This window comes from Anolis sagrei, chromosome 2 (genome assembly GCF_037176765.1).
Source record: "Anolis sagrei isolate rAnoSag1 chromosome 2, rAnoSag1.mat, whole genome shotgun sequence".
Taxonomy (NCBI): domain Eukaryota; kingdom Metazoa; phylum Chordata; class Lepidosauria; order Squamata; family Dactyloidae; genus Anolis; species Anolis sagrei.
In genome coordinates this window covers 173,950,521-173,976,097 of record NC_090022.1, presented here as the reverse complement: position 1 = coordinate 173,976,097, position 25,577 = coordinate 173,950,521, and the positions used below count along the sequence as shown (strand labels likewise).

The 25,577-nt window shown below is 44.4% G+C and overlaps 1 protein-coding gene across 2 annotated transcripts in view; it reads right to left on the bottom strand.

Moving 5' to 3' along the window:
* Positions 1 to 17,742, bottom strand: part of FAM3A (FAM3 metabolism regulating signaling molecule A) — a 35,033-nt gene extending 17,291 nt beyond the window's left edge. Inside the window, exons 1-5 of one of the 2 annotated variants that reach the window (XM_067464169.1) lie at positions 17,634 to 17,742; positions 10,265 to 10,382; positions 9,940 to 10,050; positions 4,388 to 4,411; positions 1,208 to 1,309 (exon numbers count right to left, since the gene is read on the bottom strand). In XM_067464169.1, the coding sequence (XP_067320270.1) occupies positions 1,208 to 1,309; positions 4,388 to 4,411; positions 9,940 to 10,050; positions 10,265 to 10,277 (250 nt within the window). In that variant the 5' untranslated portion in view covers positions 10,278 to 10,382; positions 17,634 to 17,742. The remainder of the gene's footprint in view (positions 1 to 1,207; positions 1,310 to 4,387; positions 4,412 to 9,939; positions 10,051 to 10,264; positions 10,383 to 17,633) is intronic. The other variant, XM_067464170.1, reaches the window with a different exon arrangement.
* Positions 17,743 to 25,577: the final 7,835 nt, after the last annotated feature.

Below are 25,577 nucleotides of genomic sequence, written 5' to 3'. Positions count from 1 at the left end.
TAGGTAACCCAGTGCTGAGACCCTGGAACTATAACTCCACCACAGCGAAGGGTGAAGGATGCTAGGAGTTGCACAGCCATCTGGCAGGCCCTATAATTCCAGCCTCTGTCTTAACCTATATCTCTTACACATAGGTAAAAGGTAAAGGTTTTCCCCTGACATGAAGCCCAGACGTGTCCGACTCTGGAGTGTGGTGCTCATCTCCATTTCTAAGCCCAAGAGCCCGCGTTGTCCGTAGACACTTCCAAGGTCATGTGGCCAGCATGACTGCATGGCGCGCCCTTACCTTCCCACCGGAACGGTACCTATTGATCTACTCACATTTGCATGTTTTCGAACTGCTAGGTTGGCAGCGGCTGGGGATGATAGAGGAAGCTCACGCCGCTCCCTGGATTCGAACCTGCCACCTTTTAGTCAACAAGTCAGCAGCTCAGTGCTTTAACCCACTGCAACACCGGGGGTTTCTCTTACACATAAGGATTATTAATATCAAATTATGAGAGACTTCTTAGTACAACTTTTAGAAATTAAATTCCAAAGTTTTTTGTCATTGGTAGAATTTGGTCGTGTCAGGAGCGACTTGAGAAACTGTATTTCAGTGAAAGAGCCCAGGGGCTATCCAATCCAACCCCCTTCTGCCATGCAGGAAAAGTACAATCAAAGCACCTCCAACAGATAGCCAGCCAGCCTTTGTAATAATAGTAGTAGTAGTAGTAATATTATTATTATTTTTTTGTCGTGTCAGGAGCAAGTCACTTCTGGTGTGAGAGAATTGGCCGTCTGCAAGGACGTTGCCCAGGGGACGCCCGGATGATTTGATGTTTTTATCATCCTTGTGGGAGGCTTCTCTCGTGTCCCCGCATGAAGAGCTGGAGCTGATAGAGGGAGCTCATCCGCCTCTCCCCGGATTCGAACCTGCGACCTGTCAGTGGGGTTTAACCCACTGCGCCACCGGGGGCTCCACTGGTAGAATAATAACACTTTAAAAATAATAATAATAATAATCTTACACATAAGGATTATTATTATTTTAAGAGTATTATTATTCTAGCAATTACAAAAAAACCCTTGGAATTTAATTTCTCGAAGTAGTACTAAGAAGTCTCTCATAACTTGAGGCTCCAAACTGTAACTCTGTACATTTGTGCATAAAGCTGGCACTGGTCCTATTTGTTCCCTCCACCCACTTCAACTCATCTGAACTCACTGCGACGCCTAATGTTGTTGCCTGAATTACTTCTTGCCGGTACCACTCTGATCTGATCAAGAATACTGATGATACTTGTCAAATGGTGATGATGGGCAAACTCTAGGCATGGCAAAAGAGACAGAAAGCTAGAACAGTCAAGTCATACAGGTGAATGGGGAAGAGGGGATGAACACTGGCCTTCCATCTACACTTGCAATGTTCTGCTACAATAGTGTCCCCAAATGGCAGTCCCCAAATGTTGCTGGACTACAACTTCAAGAATCCTTAAGCATTTAAAAGTGGAGTCCTGGGTGTCAGAAATATTAAAAACTAGCCGTCCCCTGCCACGCGTTGCTGTGGCCCAGTCTATGTATATGTGCTTTGTGTGTGTATATATTTTTGTATATATATACCGTATGTACTCGAGTATAAGCCGACCCGAATATAAGCCGAGAACCTAATTTTACCGCAAAAAACTGGGAAAACGTATTGACCCGAGTATAAGTCGAGGGTGGAAAATTTTTGATAAATTTCAAAATAAATAGGTACCAATAAAATTATATTAATTGAGGGATCAGTAGGTTAAATGTTTCTGGATATTTACGTAAGATAAGACTGTCCATTATTCTAACTTTCTTCAATGTGCTTACGTATCCTTCTGATAAGAATAGAGTAAAATAATGTAATAATAATAATAATAATAATAAAGTAAAATAATACATGTAATAATATCAGAGTAAAATAATAAGTGTAATAATAACAATAAATAGAGTAAAATAATAAATTTAATAATAACTAGCTGTCCCCTGCCACGCGTTGCTGTGGCCTAGTCGGGTGATCTGGAAAATAAAGTAATGAGAAAGTGTTGGTTTCTAATATATGTAATTTCTTTATACTTGTGGATAAATAGTATTTCTTGCTGTTTCTTTGTCAGTGTTGATGTGGAGAGTGTCTGGTTTGCTCACCCTGGAACATGCAACGTATTATTGTCCTCCTTTAGGGGTCTCTTTCAAATCTATGATACTATATCTCTCTGTGTGTGAATCATATCTATCTATGTATCTATCTATCTATATCTATCTATGGCTGGATGGCTCTTCGTCAGGAGGGCTCTGATTACATTTTCTTGCCCTGGTGAAGAGAGTTGGACTGGATGGCCTGAAGTATTTTCTGTTGGTCATGGGTGTTCTGTGTGGGAAGTTTGCCCCATTTCTGTCGTTTGTGGGTTTCAAAATGCTCTTTAATTGTAGTGAACTATAAATCCCAGTAACTACGAATCCCAAATGTCAAGGTCTATTTCCTCCAAACTCCATCTGTGTTCATATTTAGGCATATGGAATTATTGTGTCAAGTTTGGTCCAGATCCATCATTGTTTGAGTCCACAGTGCTCTCTGGATGTAGGTGAACTACAACTCCCAAACTCAAGGTCAATTCCTCCTAACCTGGAATATATAGTATCTACTACCAACTCCACGTAGCGCACTATACTGGCCTAAAATGATGGGAGCTGCAGTCCAAACACCCTTCCAGTGTGTTCTGTTGGTCATGGAAGTCCTGTATGCCATGTTTGGTTGAATTCCATCATTGGTGGAGTTCAGAATGCTCTTTGATTGTAGGTGAACTATAAATCCCAGCAACTACAACTCCCAAATGCCAAGGTCTACTTCCCCCAAACTCCATCTGTGTTTATATTTGGGCATATGGCGTATTCGTTCCAAGTTTGGTCCAGATCCGTCATTGTTTGAGTCCAAAGTTCTCTCTGGATGTAGGTGAACTACAAACTCCAAAACCAAAGGACACTGCCCACCAAACCCTTCCAGTGTTTTCTGTTGGTCATGGGAGAACTGTGTGCCAAGTTTGGTTCAGTTCTATCGTTGGTGGGGTTCAGAATGCTCTTTGATTGTAGGTGAACTATAAATCCCAGCAACTACAACTCCCAAATGACAAAACCATTTTTTTCTCCCAAACTCCACCAGTGTTCATATTTGGGCATATTGAGTATTAGTGTAGGGTTTGGTCCCGATTCATCATTGTTTGAGTCCACAGTCATCATTGGATGTAGGTGAACTACAACTCCAAAACCAAAGGACACTGCCCACCAAACCCTTCCAGTTTTTTCTGTTGGTGATGAGAGAACTGTGTACCAAGTTTGGTTCAATTCCATCATTGGTGGGGTTCAGAATGTTCTTTGATTGTAGGTGAACTATAAATCCCAGCAACTACAACTCCCAAATGACAAAGCCATTTTTTTTTAGTGAAGGACATACATTTGGTTGTTAGGTGTCTTGTGTCCAAATTTGGTGTCAATTCGTCCAGTGGTTTTTGAGTTCTGTTAATCCCACAAACGAACATTACATTTTTATTTATATAGATTCGAAAACATTTAACCTACTAACGCCTCAATTAATTTTATTTTATTGATATCTATTTTTATTTTGAAATTTACCAGTAGCTGCTGCATTTCCCACCCTCGGCTTATACTCGAGTCAATACATTTTCCCAGTTTTTTGTGGTAAAATTAGGTTCTTGGCTTATATTCGGGTCGGCTTATACTCGAGTATATACGGTATCCCCTCTGGCCAATTCCTTGCTGAGCCTCTTTCCTTTGTTATCTCCCTTGCCGTTCCCTGATCTACAGGAGCAAGCATTACCTGCAAAACAAGCAGTCTGACTCTGCTTTGTTCTGCTGTGGAAATGTAAAAGAATGTCTCGGCCCTGTTCAACATCGCTTTCAAAACATCAAAGCCCCAGAACTGCAAGGTTAAAGCAGAGCTTGGAAACGTTGCCTCTGGACAACAATGCCAAGAATGACATTTTCTGGGCAGCACAATTTTGGGAACTGTTATCTAAAAATGTAATTTCTCCAAACTGTAGGTGTAAATCCATGTGGGAAACACATATGCCCACCTACGCTTCCTGTCGTCCTAAACTGGAATATATAGTATCTACTACCAACTCCACGTAGCACACTATACTGGCCTAAAATGATGGGAGCTGCAGTCCAAACACATCTATAGAACACTAGGTTGAGAGTGGCTGGCCTATATGTTAGGCATGCACACATGCATGTACAATATGAAAAGTTAAAGCCTGTGCAAACTGAGGATGATAAAGCGTTGTAATCCAAGTCAAATTGGATTGCCTTTCGCTGGGTAAAACTACTCTAAACCCTGGAGAAATCAGCATAAATCATTTACCTGAAGTGGGAGAATTCTCAGGACCTGGAACAGAACAGAGAAATAAAATATTAGCAAGATCTGGCTGCAAACAATTGACTATGACTTTGTGACCGTATCTCTCTCTATGAACTAATCTAAGCTCTCCCAATGAACCAATGTAAGAATGGCAAAGCAGCTGGCCTTGATGATCTACGGATGGAACAAATCAAGAACTTTGGTCCAAAAGCAAGGCGCTGCCTGCTGAAGCTGATGAACAACTGCACTGCATCCTGTCAGATCCCCAAAATCTGGAGGAATTTGAAACCAAGCAAAGACGGTAATGACCCAAAAAGCTACAGACCAATCTCCCTGTTGTGCCACCTCTACAAAGTTCTGGAGAAGCTTATTTTGCATAGAATTATGGGAAAAAATAGACCCATGTCTGATCCCACAGCAAGCTGGCTTCAGGAAAGGCAAAAACTGCACATTGCAAGTGTTGAACCTGACTCAGCACATAGAAGATGGCTTTGAAAGGCAGCAGATCACAGGAGCTGTCTTCATAGACCTGTCAGCAGCCTATGATACTGTGAACCACCGCCTCCTCCTGAGAAAAATGTATAATATCACAAAGGACTACCACCTCACCCGCCTCATAGGAAACCTGCTACAAAACAGGAGCTTTTTTGTTGAGTTCCAGGGCCAGAGAAGCAGATGGCGGAAACAGAAGAATGGCCTGCCTCAGGGGAGCGTGCTTGCTCCATCCATGTTCAACATTTACACAAATGACCAGCCACTGCCAGAAGGGACAGAGAGTTTCATCTATGCTGATGATCGTGCCATTACTGCTTAAGCAGGGAGCTTTGAGATGGTAAAACAGAAGCTCTCCGAAGCTCTAGGTGCTCTTACTGCCTATTACAGGGGAAACCAGCTGATCCCCAACCCATTTAAAACACAGACATGTGCCTTTCACCTTAAGAACAGACAAGCATCCCGAGCTCTGAGGATCACCTGGGAAGGAATCCCACTGGAGCACTGCAGCACACCCAAATACCTGGGGTCACTCTGGACCGTGCTCTGACCCACAAGAAGCACTGCCTGAACATCAAGCAAAAAGTGGGTGCTAGAAACAGTATCATACGAAAGCTGGCTGGAACAACCTGGGGATCACAGCCAGACACAGTGAAGACATCTGCCCTTGCGCTGTGCTACTCTGTTGCTGAGTATGCATGCCCAGTGTGGAACACATCTCACCACACTAAAACAGTGGATGTGGCTCTTAATGAGACATGCCGCATTATCACGGGGTGTCTGCGCCCTACACCACTGGAGAGATTACACTGCTTAGCGGGTATTCCACCACCTGACATCCGTCGGGAAGTAGCACCCAATAGTGAAAGGACCAAGGCAGTGACATCTCCAGCTCATCCCCTGTTTGGGTATCAGTCAGCACGTCAACGACTTAAATCTAGAAATAGTTTTCTAAGATCTACAGAGACACTCGCTGGAACACCTCAGCAAGCGAGAGTCCAAAAGTGGCAGGCTCAAACCCAGAACCTCAACCAATGGCTGATACCAAATGAGAGACTCCCCCCTGGGCACACAGAGGACTGGGCGACTTGGAAGGCGCTGAACAGACTGCGCTCTGGCACCACGAGATGCAGAGCCAATCTTAAAAAATGGGGCCATAAAGTGGAATCCTCGACATGCGAGTGTGGAGAGGAGGAAACCACAGACCACCTGCTGCAATGCAACCTGAGCCCAGCCACATGCACAATGGAGGACCTTCTTGCAGCAACACCAGAAGCACTCCAAGTGGCCAGCTACTGGTCAAAGGACATTTAATAACTACCAAACTCACAAATTTTGTATTTTGTCTGTGTGTTTGTTTGCTTTGTTCTGTTAGAAATGTAATATAATTGACTGGTTGCCCTGACACGACAAATAAATAAACCAATCTTCGGGGGAGGCCCTCCTTTTGCCCCCACCAATCTCACAAGCTTGTCTTGGGGGCACAATGGAGAGAGCCTTCTCCTCTGTGGCTCCCCGACTCTGGAACTCATTACCTGGAGAGATCAGGAAAGTCCCTACACTAAAAACGTTTAAAAAGGACCTTAAAACCTGGCTCTTATGCTGCGCCTTTGGCGAATAGGTGCACAACATGATACTATTGCTCCCCTCAATGCTTCTGGCACTGGAGTACAGCCCCCCCCCCCCCCCCGCAAATGGGAAATTTAGTTTCACAACCCTGTGTGTCTTTATGAGATCCCTGCACATAACTTACTCCTATTTTTATCTCATTAGAGTTTTTAAACATTTTATCCTGCAAATGGGGCCCGTCCACTGTTACTGCGACTGTGATTATTGTAATGTTATTTCGTTACTGTATTAATATGTTTTTTAATGTAATTTTGATGATGTTGCTTGTTGTTTATGTTTCAGTTTTATTTTGATGTCATATGTTGTCCGGGCTTGGCCCCATATAAGCCACTCCGAGTCCCCATTGGGGAGATGGTGGTGGGGTATAAATAAATATTATTATTATTATTATTATTATTGTTATTATGCCTGGCATTATCACCTTAATAATGGAGTAACTGATAAGTGCCATGGCCAAAAGTCACTTTTGCCTCTTAAGATGATCAACAGAGCAGATGCCAAGAGATTCATCTTGAAGGGTTTTAGTTAGATTAGCTTGGGTTCAGAAATTCAAAAAGGATGAAGTGAAAAACATTTTGTCATATTTAAAAAACCCAAAGGCAGGCAGTTTGGCTCACTAGTCTGAGTTATTCATTTTGCTAGGTTACGCTTCACTGAGAAAAATCGCCTGTTCTGTCTTAAAACACAACAATCCTAAGATATTCCTAGGTGAGGAAAACAATGATTTCTATCTATCTATATAAATAAAAATGTAATGTTTGTTTGTGGGATTAACATAACTCAAAAACCACAGGACGAACTGAACAAAATTAGGACACTATACCCCTAACAGGCCAACGAGTGACCATCACTCATAAGACACACCCCCAAACAGCGAAAAGCACTTATAAACCCCAAAAAGCTAAATGACAAAAAGCTAAATGATGATACAGAAAAAAGGGAAGAGGGAGGGAAAGAAGGGGAGAAAGAAGGAAAGAGAGAAGGAAGGAAAGAGGTAGGGAAGGAAGAAAGGAGAAAAAGGGGAAGGAAAAGAAAAAAGGGGGAAGGAAGGAAAGAGGTAGAGAAGGAAGGAAGGAGAGAAGGAAAAAAGGGAAGGAAGGAAAGAGGGAGTGAAGGAAGGAGGGAAAGAAGGAGAGAAAGAGGGAGCAAAGGAAAGAGAGAAGAAAGGGTGGAAGCAAAAAGGAAGGAAGAAATGAGAGAAAAAAGAGATAAAGAAAAAGGGGGAAAGAAGGAAAGGTAGAGAAGGAAAGAAAAAAGGAAGGAAGGAAGGAAGAGGGAGTGGAGGAAGGAGGGAAAGGAGAGAAAGAGGAAGGAAAAAGAGGATGGAAGCAAAAAACAGGAAGGAGGGAAGGAAGAAATGAGAGAGAAGAGATAAAGAAAAGGGGGGAAGAAAGGAAAGGTAGAGAAGGAAGGAAGGAGAGAAGGAAAGAAAAAAGGAAGGAAGGAAGGAAGGAAGGAAGGAAGGAAGGAAAGAGGGAGCAAAGGAAGGAGGGAAATAAGGAAAGAAAGAGGGAGGGACGGTTGGCCACAGCAACGCGTGGCAGGTGCAGCTAGTATTTAATATAAATATAATATATTTAATATGCTGCATGGGGACATTATTTTGCACAGAAAGTACTGTAGATGACAGCAATGTGTTTCAAAGCAGTCATCTCTGAATCGCTGCCTGTCAAATCCTGGCAAATTTCCAGGAAAAAAAGGAAAAACTATAACCAATGGACACTATATTGCTGCTCCTTGGCACACGGGGGAAAAATGAATTCTGGTTGCCACAGATCAGATAGACCGAGAAACACTGAATTAAGAACATCTCAAGCAAGAAATCAAAATATCCAAAAATCTTTAGAGTGAAGATTTTATTGCAAAATTAATATTTCTGAAATACCTGGGGTTTTTTGAGGGGGGGGGGGCAGGCCTTGATTTGCATTTAGGTTGAGGATGGCCAGCTTTTTGCGCGCCTTGTGTTCCACCAAAATTTAGCAGTGGAAATAAATAATTCCCTCTGACATGAACTTCATATGGCTTCTTACATCCCAAATAGATTACTGCAACGCGCTCTACGTGGGGCTGCCTTTGAAGACGGTTCGGAAACTTCAGCTAGTCCAACAGGCGGCAGCCAGATCACTTAACTGGGGCGACATACAGGGAGCATACCACCCCCCGTTGTGCCAGCTCAACTGGCTGCCAGTCCATCTCTGAGCCCAATTCAAAGTGCTGGTTTTGACCTATAAAGCTCTATACGGTTCTGGCCCAGCTTACTTGTCCAAACGCATCCACCCCTACGTCCCATCTCGTAATCTAAGATCATCCAGGGAGGCCCTGCTCTCGCTCCTGTCAATTGCGCAAATGCGTCTGGTGGGGACGAGAGACAGGGTCTTTTCTGTGGTGGCCCCTCGCCTATGGAACACACTCCCAAATGAGGTAAGATCTGCTCCCTCCCTCCTGGCTTTCAGAAAGAAATTAAAATAATGGCTTTGGGACCAGGCCTTCGGACAGTTGATGTTTGAAGAGTTTAAAGGACATGGACTAGAATGACAATACTAGTGTATCGAATATAGGAACATGGAACAACGGATTATGAGATTGGATCTTGATTCTACCTATGAGACACTAAAGAGATGTTATAGTTATGTTTAACTGATTGTTTATTATATCATTGTTTTTAACTGTTTTTAACTCTTTTTATGATGTTGAGCATTGAATTTTGCTATTGTTAACCGCTTTGAGTCGCCCAAGGGCTGAGAAATGCGATATATAATTTAAAAAAATTTTTTTTGTCGTGTCAAGAGTGACTCCTAGTGTGAGAGAATTGGCCGTCTGCAAGGACGTTGTCCAGGGGACGCCTGGATGATTTGATTTTTTTAATCATCCTTGTGGGAGGCTTCTCTCATGTCCCCGCATGAGGAGCTGGAGCTGATAGAGGGAGCTCATCTGCCTCTCCCTGGATTCGAACCTGTGACCTGTCGGTCTTCAGTCCTGCCGGCACAGGGGTTTAACCCACTGCGCCACCATAAATAAATAATAAATAAATTGCTTTAAACTAGAGGTGGTGAATATGTGGTCCCCCAAGTGCCGTTTTCAACAGCCCTACCCAGCATAGTCCGTAAGAGGGCTGATAAAGCTGCACAATAATAATAATAATAATAATAATAATAATAATAATAATAATAATCTTTATTTATACCCCACCACCATCTCCTCAATGGGGACTCAGAGCGGCTTACATGTGGCCAAGCCCAAACAACAAATTACAATAAAATAAAACCAAAACACAACCGAAAACGCAAACAATAAACAACATCATAATGACATAAAACATGTAAATACATAACAATATAAAATTACAATAGGTGCAATCACAATGACATACCCGTGATTGCTGCCCACCCTTCCCATCACCCATTGTTCTAGATCCCAAATGCTTTGTCTCTTACTGCTGAGAAGCTGCTGCAGCCGTGAGAAACCACTTTGGGTGCCCAACATGATACTGACAAGGATCCAGGTCAGTCCAGCTGTCAAGACGATCACAACGACACGGAGCGGACCTGAGAGGATGAAGAAAAGCGAGGTTTTGCTTGCAATCCTACTAGCAAAGCCCAGGAAGGCTAAATGCCAGCTGCTTCATCTCCCCAGCTGTTCCATCTCCCTCTTGTTATCCCAGAGCTTAAAGGGCTCCTAAGGGCCGGGTGGGCATCAAGTGGCAGTGACACTCTGGCTGTGTAACCAATATCTCTTATGCCTTTGGGGTCCCCAACTCACCTGCTAGTCTCATGGCTCCCCCAGAGCGTCTGGAACCAGCGACTGTCCAAGAATACTACAGCTCTTGAGTTTCCTTGGCTGGTGAGGGGTTTTGAAATGGGTTATTCACATGTGATCCCTAAATACAGAAATCAGAAATAATAGTTTGGATCAGGCCAAAGAATTTCAACCAAAACAACAAACCACAAAGTCTTCACTACCCACAAGATCTCAGACAATGACATCATAAGAAAATTGAACAACTGGACAACGTGACTGGACACTGTTTCTAACAAGGAGACTCTAATGATATATGTTTTTATTGATATTGATTGTTTTTACTTGTTTGATATTTATATTAATATTTTAATTGTAGTTTTTGGTCTTGGTGCTGACTGTAAACTGCCCTGAGTCGCCTGCAGGCTGAGAGGGACAGTATATAAATCTATATAAATAAAAATGTAATGTTCGTTTGTGGGATTAACGTAACGCAAAACCACTAGACAAATTGCCGCCAAATTTGGCTACAAGGCACCTACTAACCCAAGGAGTGACCATCACTCAAAAAAAAAATGATTTTGTCATTTGGGAGTTGTAGTTGCTGGGATTTATAGTTCACCTACAATCAAAGAGCATTCTGAACTCCACCAATGATGGAATTGAACTAAACTAGGCACACAGGACTCCCATGACCAACAGAAAACACTAGAAGGGTTTGGTGGGCATTGACCTTGAGCTTGTGAGTTGTAGCTCACCTACATCTAGAGAGCACTGTGGACTGAAACAATGATGGATCTGGGCCAAACTTGGCATGAATATTCCATATGCCCAAATATGAACACAGATGGAGTTTGGGGGAAGTAGACCTTGGCATTTGGAAGTTGTAGTCTATGGGATTTATAGTTCACCTACAATCAAAGAGCATTCTGAACCCCACTAACGATAGAATTGAATCAAACTTTCCACACAGAACCCCCATGACCAACAGAAAATAGTGTGCTTTCTGATGATCTTTGGCGACCTCTCTAACACCCCTTTATGTCCTCCGCAGGGGACCCAACCCCCAGGTTGAGAAATGGTGCCTTAAGGCCATCCAGTCCAACTGTAATAAGAAATTCAATGTGCAAATTTGAGAAATGTGAATTTAATAATGATGTGTGGGAATGAATGGAAGAATGGAAGGATGTATGGATGGAGCTAATAATTTTGGAAACACCAGTATAATATTAAGGCCTGCAATGACTATCTACCTGCTTGCTGCTTTGTGATTAAAATCTATTAATGAGATCTGAAGAGTAAACTCTGATAAGAACAGGACAGTGATAAAGGAAATGTTTGCAACCTTCCTTATGTTAAGAAGGAAGTCAACATAAGATCAACACCAATCAAGAAGATCAACATCTGGCCAGGAAACTGGGATGGATCCAGGATGGAAGATGTCTATCATTAATTTACAACTTTGGGACTACATCAACAGAATTTTCCTATAAAAGACTCAGCCTAATAATGCTCATATCGTGGCAGACTGAGGAGTCTGTTCCACCCACCATGCTCTGCTCCATGGAAGGAGAGAGATGGTATATTCAGATAGTGGCAGATTTGCACGGGAGCAGTCTGGTCACTTTGGGGCTTCTTTCTCAAGGGAAGAGGAAGAAGTGTGCTTTTAGAGTCTTGGATTTTGTGCAGGGAGTCAGGTTCTGCTATTTGGAAAACAGAGATCTGGTCCTTGGCATTGTTCTTAGGGAAAGAAGTTTTGGCATCTCAGCGTTTTGAAATTTTGGCTTTATGGAAGTTATGGAACTATGTGTTTGGCAGGCTGCAGGAAAGCAGGGTCTGGCCTAACAGGTGCTTCTCCAAGGAAGGAGAAAAGGATATGGTAACATGTGGATGCATGTGGATGAATGCGTGTACATGTATGTGAATGTTGAGTGAAAATGTAATTCCCCTTTGTTAGTCAACCAATGTAATTGCAAATCCAATGTAGTTGCATAGAATCTGTATGTCCAATGTCATTCTTTGTCTAAATGTTTGCTGTAATCTGATATACCTTCTCACACTGGAAATTGCAATAAAAAGAACCCATGCTTTAAAATAATTGAAAAGTCATTCATGACACAACTTCCTTTACCAGGGCAAGAAAACATAACCAAAGCCCTCCTGAAAAAGAGCCATCCAGGCATAGGTATAGATCAGTGGTTCTCCACCTTCCTAATGGCGTGACCCCTTAATACAGTCCCCCATGTTGTGGTGACCCCCAATCATAATATTGTTTTCATTGCTACTTCATAACAGTCATTTTACTACTGTTATAAATCATAAGGTAAATATCTGATATGCAGGATGCATTTTCATTCACTGGACCAAACTGGGCACAAATACCCAGTACACCCAAATGTGAATGCTAGTGGGGTTGGGCGAGTATTGATTTTGTAATTTGGGAGTTGTAGTTGCTAGGATTTATAGTTCACTAATAATCAAAGAGCATTCCGAACTCCACCAGCGATGGATTTAAACCAAACTTGGCTCCCATGACCAATGGAAAACATTGGAAGGGTTTGATGGGCATTGACCTTGAGTTTGGGAGTTGTAGTTCACCTATATCCAGAGAGCACTGTGGACTCATGCAATGGTGGATCTGGACCAAACTTGGCATGAATACTCAATATGCCCAAATGTGAACACTGGTGGAGTCCGGGGATAATAGATCTTGACATTTGGGAGTTGTAGTTACTAGGATGTATAGTTCATCTACAATCAAAGAGCTTTCTGAACCTCACCAATGATGGAATTGGGCCAAACATCCCACACAGAACCCCCATGACCAACAGAAAACTCTGTGTTTTCTGGTGGTCTTTGGTGACTCTTCTGACACCCCCTGGTGACCCCCCCCCCGGGGGTCTTGACTTCCCAGGTTGAGAAATGCTGCCTTAAGGCCATCCCGTCCAACTCCCTTCACCAGGGCAAGAAAACATAATCAAAGCCCTCTTGACAAAGGGCCATCCAGCCATTCACACACACACACATATATGACAGATGCAGTATCATAGATTTGAAAGGGACCCCTGCAGAAGGATAATGATGTTGCCTGTTCCAGAGTAGGCAAACCAGACAATCTCCACATCGACACTGGCAAAGAAACAGCAAGAAATATTGTTTACCCACAACCATAGAGACATTATATATATTAGAAACCGACACTTTCTCATCACTTTATTTTCCAGATCACCAGACTGGGCCACAGCAACGCCTGGCAGGGGACCGCTAGTATATGTATATGACAGATATAATATCACAGATTTGAAAGGGACTCCTAAAGAAGGACAATTATATGTTGCATGTTCCAGGGTAGGCAAACCAGACAATATCCACATCAACACTGGCAAAGAAACAGAAAGAAATACTAGGTTCTTGTGGGTTTTTTCGGGCTATAGGGCCATGTTCCAGAGGCACTTCTCCTGACGTTTCGCCTGCATCTGTGGCAAGCATCCTCAGAGGTAGTGAGGTCTGTTGGAATTAGGACAATGGGTTTATATATCTGTGGAATGGCTAGGGTGGGGCAAGGAGCTCTTCCCTGCTGGAGCTAGGTGTGAATGTTTCAACTGATCACTTTCATTAGTATTTGAAGGCCTGGCTGAGCCTGGGAAAACCCCCTGTTGAGAGGTGTTAAGATGTGCCTGGTTGTTTCCTCTCTGCTGTTTTGCTGTTGTAATTTTAGAGGTTTTTTTTAATACTGGTAGCCAAATTTTGTTCATTTTCATGGTCTCTTCCTTTCTGTTGAAATTGTCCACATGCTTGTGGATTTCAATGGCTTCTCTGTGTAGTCTGACATGGTGGTTGTTGGAGTGGTCCAGCATTTCTGTATTCTCAAATAATATGCTGTGTCCAGGTTGGTTCATCAGGTGCTATGGCTGCTATGGCTGACTTCTCTGGTTGAAGTAGTCTGTAGTGCCTTTCATGTTCCTTGATTCGTGTTTGGGCAATGCTGCGTTTGGTGGTCCCTATGTAGACTTAAAATACTGTGTTTTCTGGTAGTCTTTGGTGACCCTTCTGACACCTCCTGGTGACCCCCCCCCCCCGGGTCTTGACTTCCCAGGTTGAGAAATGCTGCCTTAAGGCCATCCAGTCCAACTCCCTTCACCAGGGCAAGCAAACATAATCAAAGCCCTCTTGACAAAGGGCCATCCAGCCATTCACACACACACACACATAATATGACAGATGCAGTATCATAGATTTGAAAGGGACCCCTGCAGAAGGATAATGATATGTTGCATTTTCCAGGGTGGGCAAACCAGACAATCTCCACATCAACATTGACAAAGAAACAGCAAGAAATACTGTTTACCCACAAGCAGAAAGACAATACATATATTAGAAACCAACACTTCCTCATTACTTTATTTTCCAGATCAGTGGTTCTCAACCTTCCTAATGCCGCGACCCCTTAATACCGTTCCTCATGTTGTGTTGACCCCCAACCATAACCCTAAAATTATGAATTGCCATGTAAATAATGATCTGCAGGATTATTTTCATTCACTGGAGGAAATATGGCACAAATACCCGGTATGCCCAAATTTGAATACTGGTGGGGTTGGCGGGAGGATTGATTTTGCCATTTGGGAGTTGTAGTTGCTGGGATTTACAGTTAACATGTAAACAAAGAGGATTCTGAACCCCACCAACAATGGAATTGAACCAAAGTTGGCACAGAAAACTCCCATGATCAACAGAAAATACTGGAAGGGCTTGGTAGGCATTGACCTTGTGTTTGGGAGTTGTAGTTCGCCTACATCCAGAGAGCACTGTAGGCTCAAACAATGATGGATCTGGACCAAACTTGGCACGGATACTCAATATGCCCAAATGTGAACACTGATGGGGTTTGGGGAAAATAGACTTTGACATTTGGGAGTTGTAGCTGCTGGGATTTATAGTTCACCTACAATCAAGGAGCGTTCTGAACCCCACCAATGACAGAATTGGGCCAAACTACCCACACAGAATACCCATGACCAACAGAAAATACTGTGTTTTCTGATGGTCTTTGGCGACCCCTCCGACCCCCTCAGGGATCCCGACCCCCAGGTTGAGAACCACTGTTCCAGATCAACAGAGTGGGCCACAGCAACCCCTGGCAGGGGACAGCTAGGGTACAAACTGGAGTATAGTCATCTGGATCTGCACTGACAGTTCAAAGCAGATAATCCAGGATAGGAAACTGGATTATATGGAGGTATAGATGGGAGCTCCATGCAGTCATGCCGGCCACATGACCTTGGAGGTATCTACGGACAATTATTATTATTATTATTATTATTAACTTTATTTGTACCCCGCTAGCATCTCCCGAAGGACTCGATGCGGCTTACACAGGCCGAAGCCTCAAAACACAATACACTAGAAAACATAACACAACAATAGCAAAGCAAATCAAACAATAAGCAGAATAACAACAATGGCAGTACATGAAGACATTATTAAAAACTGGTTTGGCCGGCGCAATGGGGTACAAGGGTTAAAAGTGCTGAAATGGCAGGAGGCACGTAGGATTAAAAGTGCGGTGTACAGCGACGATTAGTTATGCTAAGGTGCTACTAGGACTTGGGGTGGGGATTCCTAGTCTGAGAAGGCACAACGGAACAGCCAAATTTTTAAATTCCTTCTGAAAACGGCTAGAGTGGGGGCCTGTCGGAGATCTTTTGGAAGGGTGTTCCAAAGTCGGGGGGCCGCCACAGAGAAGGCCCTATCCCGTGTCCCCACCAAGCGCGCTTGCGATGTGGGTGGGATCACGAGTAGGGCCTCCCCAGATGACCGGAGCGAGCGTGTGGGTTCATAGATGGAGATGCGGTCACGCAAGTAGGGTGGTCCCAAACCGTTTAGGGCTTTGTAGGTGAGCACCTGCACCTTGAATTGGGCTCGGAAAATGAATGGCAGCCAGTGGAGCTCCTTAAACAGAGAGGTAGACCTCTCTTGATAATGAGCCCCGGTTAGCATCCTGGCTGCTGCCCGCTGGACCAATTGAAGTTTCCGAGCCGTCTTCAAGGGCAGCCCCACGTAGAGCGCATTGCAGTAGTCCATTCTAGAGGTGACCAAGGCGTGGACCACCCCGGCCAGATCAGCCTTCACGAGGTATGGTCGCAGTTGGCGCACAAGTCTCAGTTGCGCAAAGGCCCTCCCGGATACCGCCGACACCTGAGCCTCAAGTGTAAGCGAAGAATCCAGGAGGACGCCCAAACTGCGGACCTGTGGCTTTAGGGGGAGTGTAACCCCGTCCAACACAGGTGACCACCCTATACCCCGATCCGGTTTACGATCGACCAGGAGGACCTCTGTCTTATCGGGATTGATCTTCAGCTTGTTCTTCCTCATCCAGATCGACACAGCGGCCAGGCACTCGTCTAGCACCTGAGAAGCCTCCTTGGAATTAGGTGGAAAGGAGTAGTAGAGTTGTGTGTCATCCGCGTAGAGATGGCACCCAACTCCAAAACTCCGGATGACCTCTCCCAGCGGTTTCATGTAGATGTTAAAAAGCATGGGCGACAAAATAGAGCCTTGCGGGACCCCACAGGTCAAAGGCCAGGGGTCAGAGCAGGCGTCTCCCAGCTTCACCATCTGAGTTAGTCCCTCCAGGAAGGACTGGAGCCACGACAAAACCGTGCCCCCAAGGCCCATCCCGGAGAGACGACCCAGAAGGATACCATGATCGATGGTATCGAAAGCCGCTGAGATGTCCAAGAGAACCAGCAGAGTCACACTCCCCCTGTCCAGCTCTCTGCGGAGGTCATCCACCAAGGCGACCAAGGCTGTCTCGGTGCCATGACCAGGCCTGAAACCAGACTGTGACTGATCTAGGTAGTTGGTGTCGTCTAGGAAACTCTGGAGCTGGGAGGCGACCACCCGCTCCAGCACCTTACCCAGGTGCTGGAGCTCTTCGGCTTAGAAATGGAGATGAGCACCACACCCCAGAGTCAGACATGACTGGACTTCGTGTCAGGGGACTACCTTTACCTTTACCTATAGATGGGAGCCTTCGAATATCAGGACTCCATAGTTTGTTGCTAGGGCAGTTCAAAGTGGAATCATGGGGCTATGATAAAATGGGAGGCCTTCTCTGATGCTCTTCCTGGGCTGTGACATGTTAAGGAGACTAAGCGCACCCGCACTGCAGAATTAAAGCGGTTTGGCACCGCGTGGGTTGCTATGGAATCTTGGGGTTGTCAGCGCCCCTAGGCAAAGAGGGCGGCCGCAGTGTGAAGCCGTGGCACTCCCGAGTGACGTAACGCTGCGTGCATTCTACAGCGGCCTAGGCAGCGGGCGAGGGAATCCCAATAAGCGCCCCCAGCCCACCCGACAGAGCCCCCTCCCCCCTCCGCGCAGCCGCACATACTCATCTCCCGCGCGCCCCGGCCTCCTCATGCCGCCCTTCGGAGCCTTCCAGGCGGCCGCGCAAAGGACCACGGCTCCCTCTTCCCTCCTCCCTCTTCAGTCTCGCCCCGCCCACCGGCACCCTGGTTGCAAGCGCAAGGCGGGCCACAGGGGGCGCCCTCACGCCTCCCGGCTCCATCACCAGGCGCCTCTCTAGGGCTCACGCCTCACTGGCAGCGCTCCAACTCCCAATGGTGGTTCCAAGAGAGAGACACAGAAAGAGATGTCTATGTCTATACCAGGGGTCCTCAAATATTTTAAACAGAGGGCCAGGTCACAGTCCCTCAAGCTGTTGGAGGGCCAGATTATAATGTGAAAAAAGCATGAATGAATTCCTTTGCACACTGCACATATCTTATTTGTAATGCAAAAAACACTTGAAAACAATACAATAATTAAAATGAAAGACCAATCTCCCTGTTGTGCCACCTCTACAAAGTTCTGGAGAGACTTCTTTGCATAGAATTACGGGAAAAATAGACCCTTGTCTGATCCCACAGCAAGCTGGCTTCAGAAAAGGCAAAAGCTGCACATCGCAAGTGTTGAACCTGACTCAACACATAGAAGATGGCTTTGAAAGGCAGCAGATCACAGGAGCTGTCTTCATAGACCTGTCAGCAGCCTATGATACTGTGAGCCACCGCCTCCTCCTGAGAAAAATGTATAATATCACAAAGGACTACCACCTCACCCGCCTCATAGGAAACCTGCTACAAAACAGGAGCTTTTTTGTTGAATTCCAGGGCCAGAGAAGCAGATGGCGGAAACAGAAGAACGGCCTGCCTCAGGGGAGCGTGCTTACCCCATCCATGCTCAACATCTACACAAATGACCAGCCACAGCCAAAAGGGACAGAGAGTTTCATCTACGCTGATGATCGTGCCATTACTGCTCAAGCAGGGAGCTTTGAGATGGTAGAACAGAAGCTTTCCGAAGCTCTAGGTGCTCTCACTACCTATTACAGGGGAAACCAGCTGATCCCCAACCCATCTAAAACACTGACATGTGCCTTTCATCTCAAGAACAGAGAAGCATCCCGAGCTCTGAAGATCACCTGGGAAGGAATCCCACTGGAGCATTGCAGCGCACCCAAATACCTGGACCATGCTCTGACCTACAAGAAGCAATGCCTGAACATCAAGCAAAAAGTGGGTGCTAGAAACAATATCATACAAAAGCTGACTGGCACAACCTGGGGATCACAACCAGATACAGTGAAGACACCTGCCCTTGCACTGTGCTACTCTGCTGCTGAGTACGCATGCCCAGTGTGGAACACATCTCACAACACTAAAACAGTAGATGTGGCTCTTAATGAGACATGCTGCATTATCACGGGATGTCTGCGCCCTACACCACTGGAGAAATTACACTGCTTAGCCGGTATTGCACCACCTGACATCCGCCGGGAAGTAGCAGCCAATAGTGAAAGGACCAAGGCAGAGACATCTCCAGCTCATCCCCTGTTTGGGTATCAGCCAGCACATCAACGACTTAAATCTAGACATAGTTTTCTAAGATCTACAGAGACGCTCGCTGGAACACCTCAGCAAGCGAGAGTCCAAAAGTGGCAGGCTCAAACCCAGAACCTCAACCAATGGCTGATACCAAATGAGAGAGACCCTCCTGGGCACACAGAGGACTGGGCGACTTGGAAGGCGCTGAACAGACTGCGCTCTGGCACCACAAGATGCAGAGCCAACCTTCAGAAATGGGACCACAAAGTGGAATCTTCAACATGCGAATGTGGAGAGGAGCAAACCACTGACCACTTGCTGCAATGCACCCTGAGCCCTGCCACATGCACAATGGAGGACCTTCTTGCAGCGACACCAGAAGCACTCCAAGTGGCCAGATACTGGTCAAAGGACATTTAATCAACTACCAAATTCACAAATTTTGTATTTTGTCTGTTTGTTTGCTTTGCTGTGTTAGAAATGTAATATAATTGACTGGTTGCCCTGACACGACAAATATAACCTGGCAGATACCCATGATGCTCAGGGATTTTTCAAAGCCACAAATGTCATCTATGGACCAAGAAACCATGGCATACAGCCTCTACGCTCATCAGATGGAACCAAACTTCTGAAGGACAAAAAATCAATTGCACTACGTTGGAAAGAACACTACCAAAGCCTCTCAAATTGCAGCTACAATGTGGCCAAAGAGGTACTCTTACAAATTCCACAACCACAAGTACTAATAGTAATGGGTTGTTGTAGGTTTTTTCGGGCTATATGGCCATGTTCTAAAGGCATTTTCTCCTGACGTTTCGCTTGCATCTATGGCAAGTATCCTCATAGGTAGTGAAGTCTGTTGGAACTAGGAAAAAGGGTTTATATATCTGTGGAATGATCAAGGTGGGACAAAGGACTCTTGTCTTTTGGAGCTAGGTGTGAATGTTTCAACTGATCACCTCGATTAGTATTTGATAGCCTGGCAGTGCCTGGAGCAATCTTTTGTTGAGATGTAATTAGATGTCCTTGTTTGTTTCATCTCTGTTGTTGTGCTGTTCTAATTTTAGAGTTTTTTAAATACTGGTAGCCAGATTTTGTTCATTTTCATGGTTTCCTCCTTTCTGTTGAAATTGTCCACATGCTTGTGGATTTCAATAGCTTCTCTGTGTAGTCTGACATGGTGGTTGTTGGAGTGGTCCAGCATTTCTTTGTTCTCAAATAATATGCTGTGTCCAGGTTGGTTCATCAGGTGCTCTGCTATGGCTGACTTCTCTGGTTGAAGCACCCAGAGGAAAGGTGCTCTTGCCATACATCAAGGGAACCACTGACCGCATAGGGAAGCTGATGAAGAAACACAACACACAAACTATCTACAGACCCACCAAGAAAATCCAACAAATGCTACGTTCAGCAAAGGACAAGAGGGATCCTCTCACTTCTGCAGGAGTCTACCATGTACCATGCAGCTGTGGACAAGTCTACATAGGGATCACCAAATGCAGTATTGCCCAAACACGAATCAAGGAACATGAAAGGCACTGCAGACTATGTCAACCAGAGAAGTCAGCCATAGCAGAGCACCTGATGAACACAGCATATTATTTGAGAACACAGAAATGCTGGACCACTCAAGACAATGATTAGATACGGGAGATTTAACAGCATCCCTTATAATGAACGGAGTTGTATCTGCGGGGCACCTGAAATTGAGGATATAGCACACATATTATTTGATTCAAATTGTATCAAAAGGTGAGAGACTTCCACCTTGGTCCATATATCAAACGGACAATGTATTGGGAATCTCACATCAGAACAACATATTTTATGTGTGGCCAAGACCAAAAAATAACATATAAAACAGCACTGTACTTAAGCAAAACAATACGTCTGAGAACCACATATGTAGGGCTGATTGGGGTAAATTGTAGGGGTGATAATGAAATATGATGTATATACTCAGCTTGATCAGTTTATCAGTTTTATTATGTCTTACCATATTTATTTACTGTATTATTATATGTGTCTTATTTTAACTTACTACGTGGAGTGTGATCAGGTCTTGTCAGGCCTTGTTGTTCTGTTTCTTATTGTGATATGGCCTAAGGGCTAATCAATAAAATTACTACATAGATATAGATAGTTATAATCCACACACAGAGATATAGTATCATAGATTGGAAATGGACCCCTAAAGAATATGTTGCGTGTTCCAGAGAAGGCAAACCAGGCAATCTCCACATCAACAAGGACAAAGAAACAACTGTCATAACGGAGGACACCATCAAAACCCTCCTGAGAGATGGCCATCCAGCCTCTGCTTCGAAACTTCCAGAGGACTTTGTCTGAATTTTTTTCTATTTTTAATTCATGCATCCCTAGTAAGAAAAGTTCTGCCTTAACATGGAATTTTGATTTTTAAAATTTTTTGTAATTCTTTTTGAACCCCTTTCCAATATTCCTTTGCCTTTTTACAGGTCCACCAGATATGAAAGGATGACCCTTCTTTTTCCTTGCACTTCCAACAATTTGTGCTGGTATTCCTATTGCATTTCCATATTTTTTTCGGTGTCATATAACAATGGCAGCAAGGATTTGCTATGCCAGAAGATGGAAACAAAAGGAAATACTGGACGAAAATGAGAGACTGACAAAAAATTTGGAAATTAAGAACATGGATAGACTTACTTTCTTAATATCAAGAAGTAAAGGAATGAACATGAAAGAAACTAATTGGGAAAAAGTGATGGATTATTTTAGACAAAGGAATAAAAAGATTCTGATCTAATTAAGGAAGAGAAAGAGGGAAGGAAGAGAAGGAGAAAGAGGTTGAGGAGATAAGAGAAAGAAAAGGAAGCGGAGAAACAGTCTAACAAGGCTGTAAGGAGAAACATAGCCAGTTTTCTTTAGTTAGGTTAAGGCTAAAGAATAAGCTTGTTGAGTCATTTGATCAAAGACAGATCAAATAGGAGAGATATACCTGTATTGAAACATTGGTTAATAAAAAGAACTTCACCTCAGGAAGAGTAAACGATACAGTGTAACCTGGAAGAGTAAACGATACTGTATAACCTGTAAGAGTGGAAAGCATTTCAAACCAAGTATCCTTCAAAGTTCAATAAGAAAGTTTACAAATTGCAACCATATGCTGTTTACCAAATAAACCTGTTATCTTTAGTTGAAACAGTCTCATCTCCATCAATACTGCGTCTGATGTGCCATATCTCATAGTAAAACCTCATACCTCGCGTTGGTGGCAGAATTTAAAGAAATATGCAATAAATCACTTCCGCTCCCCTGCTTCCTTGCAAAATTGGTGGCAAGCGGTGGGATACGTTTAACATCTAATTGAGTGCCTTAAGATCGCTTAGTGATAAATCGTGAGGTAAAAGTTATCAAAATATGGCCACCAGACGTCAGAAAAAGGTTGTTGAGGAATACCAAGAAGAAAGTTCAGAATCTGAACATGAACAGGAGCCTGTGCCTGTGTCAGAAATGGCTTTCAAATATAAACTGGAGATGAAAAAGTTAGAAATGGAAGAAAGACAACAGGCTGAAGAAAGAGAAATGAAGAGGTTGGCTGAGGCTGAGGAGAGAGAATTGAGAAAGTTGGAATTGGAAAAAGAAAGAGAATTAAGAAAAATGGAGATAGAATTGGAAAGACAGAGATTAACATTATCTCAGCCACACATCAATAACCAAGAAGGGAACTCTAGAGCTGAGGCAACAGACATGTTTCTAAGGAGATTCCCTAAGTTTACTAAGGATGATGATGTGGAGAAGTTTTTAATTTCGTTCGAGAGATGTTGCACAGACTTTGAAATTGATGAGGAGAAATGGATGACTTACTTAAGACCTCAGATAAGAGGAAAGCTTTTAGAAATCTATGGAGACATGCCTGAGGAGTCCCATAGAGACTATAGTTTATTTAAAAAGCAGGTTCAACAGAAACTTCAATTAACACCTGAATTTTACAGATTAAAATTCAGAACTCTGAAAAGAGAAAGAAACCAGAGTTTTGCTCAGGTGGCCTCGAGACAGACTCAGCTGTTTGACAGTTGGCTAAGAACATCTGAGGTAGAAAATTACCAACAGTTAAAAGAGCTAATGAAATTGGAACAGTTATTTTATTTGGTGCCTGCAGATTATTGTTGGCTGGTGCAGGATCGAAAACCAGCGACTGCTGGAGAAGCAGCTGTCATGGTAGATCAACTAATTAAAAGAAGGATTTAAAAAAGAAGATGTGCCAAATGATGAAAAGACAAACAAGCAGCCATGTTATCATTTTCAACCGCGCACACCGCAAGGAAGAGAGCCTGCAGGCCAAACTGCGCCTGAGGGAAAAGGGAGGTGTTTCCAGTGCGGGAAATGGGATCATTTAAGATACCAATGTCCCCTTTTAAACTGGGTATCAGGAAGAGGGCCCCCCCCGGTGGCGCAGTGGGTTAAAGCACTGAGCTGCTGAGCTTGTTGACCAAAAGGTCGCAGGTCCAATTCCAGGGAGCGGCGTGAGCTTCCGCTGTCAGCCCTAGCTTCTGCCAACCTAGCAGTTCAAAAACATGCAAATGTGAGTAGATCAATAGGTACCACTCCGGCGGGAAGGTAAGGGCGCTCCATGCAGTCATGCCGGCCACATGACCTTGGAGGTGTCTATGGACAATGCCGGCTCTTCGGCTTAGAAATGGAGATGAGCACCACACCCCAGAGTCAGACATGACTGGACTTAATGTCAGGGGACAACCAAATCAGGAAAAGGAGGATTGGAATTGGGTAAAAGAAAAACCCCTTATTTTCTACGAAGGTTAGACCACATTAAGTAATAAAAGTGTTAATGTAGAAAGGTAATGTATATATAATGTAGTGTAATATTTTATAGATGGTCAACCTGTTTTATTGCAGACTTGTAAACTGTATCGTGTCATTACAGTGATAAACTGTATATGTTTTATACAATAGGTATAAGATATAAATACATTATATTGAAGTGTGTTAGGTGTTTAGGTTTTGCAATAGACAATGTATATTTACAAAGTCACTGTATAAATATAGAAATGTTTAGATAGATTGTTTATATGAAAATGGTTAGACAATGTAAAAGGAACGTGGTCTCAGATGCCTTGTCCAGAATATCTTAAGGTTAAAGGTTTGTATATGTGATCTGTACTGTATTTAACCATAATATGTTTGTATTTCAGGAATATTGTATATATATTGTTATGTAATTTTTAAATTATACTTGCAACCATATGCTGTTTACCAAATAAACCTGTTATCTTTAGTTGAAACAGTCTCATCTCCATCAATACTGCGTCTGATGTGCCATATCTCATAGTAAAACCTCATACCTCACGTTGGTGGCAGAATTTAAAGAAATATACAATAAATCATCTTCCGCTCCGCTGCTTCCATGCACCACCAAACCCAGATCAAAGAGGGAGCTAGACAGTCTGCGTCCGTCCCCCCCTCCAACATAACAGAGGAGGTGGAGAATGAAGAGGAGGAGGAAGACGCCCCTGAGGTAAAAGGGGTCCTGGAACAGCCCACTGGACCCAAGACAAGGAGGAGGCTGGCCAACCTGCCTGTATTCCTCCCCAACATCACAGAGAAGGAGTTGAAGGAAGAGGAGGAGAAAGGGGTCCAGCAAAGTGCACCATCAAAGGAGAGGCTGAACTTGACCCTGCTTTCTTGCATCTCCCCCAGGACCGCCAATGCCAAAAACCCCAGGCAGAAGGATGTTGTGCCCCCCCCCCCAGGCACCCGAGGAGGAGGCTGGCCAGTCGGCCTCCGTCCCTCCCAACCATCATGGAGGAGGAAAAGGTGGAAGGGGTCCCAGAAGAGCCCACCGAACCCAGGTCAAAGAGGGAGCTGGACAGTCTGCCTCCATTGCTCCCCAACATAACAGAGGAGGTGGAAAACGAAGAGGAGGAGGAAGACGCCCATGAGGTGGAAGGGGTCCCGGAACAGTCCACTGGACCCAGGACAAGGAGGAGGCTGTCCAGTCTGCCTCCGTTCTTCCCCAACATCACAGAGGAGGAGGTGAAGGAAGAGGAGGAGGAAGACACCCCTGATGTGGAAGGAATCCATCAAAGCGCACCATTAAAGGGGTGAAGTATTTGGAAGAGACTGAACTTGACCCAGCATTCTTGCATCTCCCCCAGGGCCGCCAATGCCGAAAACCCCAGGGGGAAGGATGTTGCGCCCCCTCCCCCCAGGCACCAGAGGAGGAGGCTGGCTAGTCGGCCTCCGTCCCTCCCAACCATCATGGAGGAGGAAGAGGTGGAAGGGGTCCCAGAAAAGTCCACCGGACCCAGATCAAAGAGGGAGCTGGACAGTCTGCCTCCGCCCCCGCCTCCAACATAACAGAGGAGGTGGAGAACGAAGAGGAGGAGGAAGACGCCCCTGAGGTAAAAGGGGTCCCGGAACAGCCCTGGGATCGCTCTGTGTCT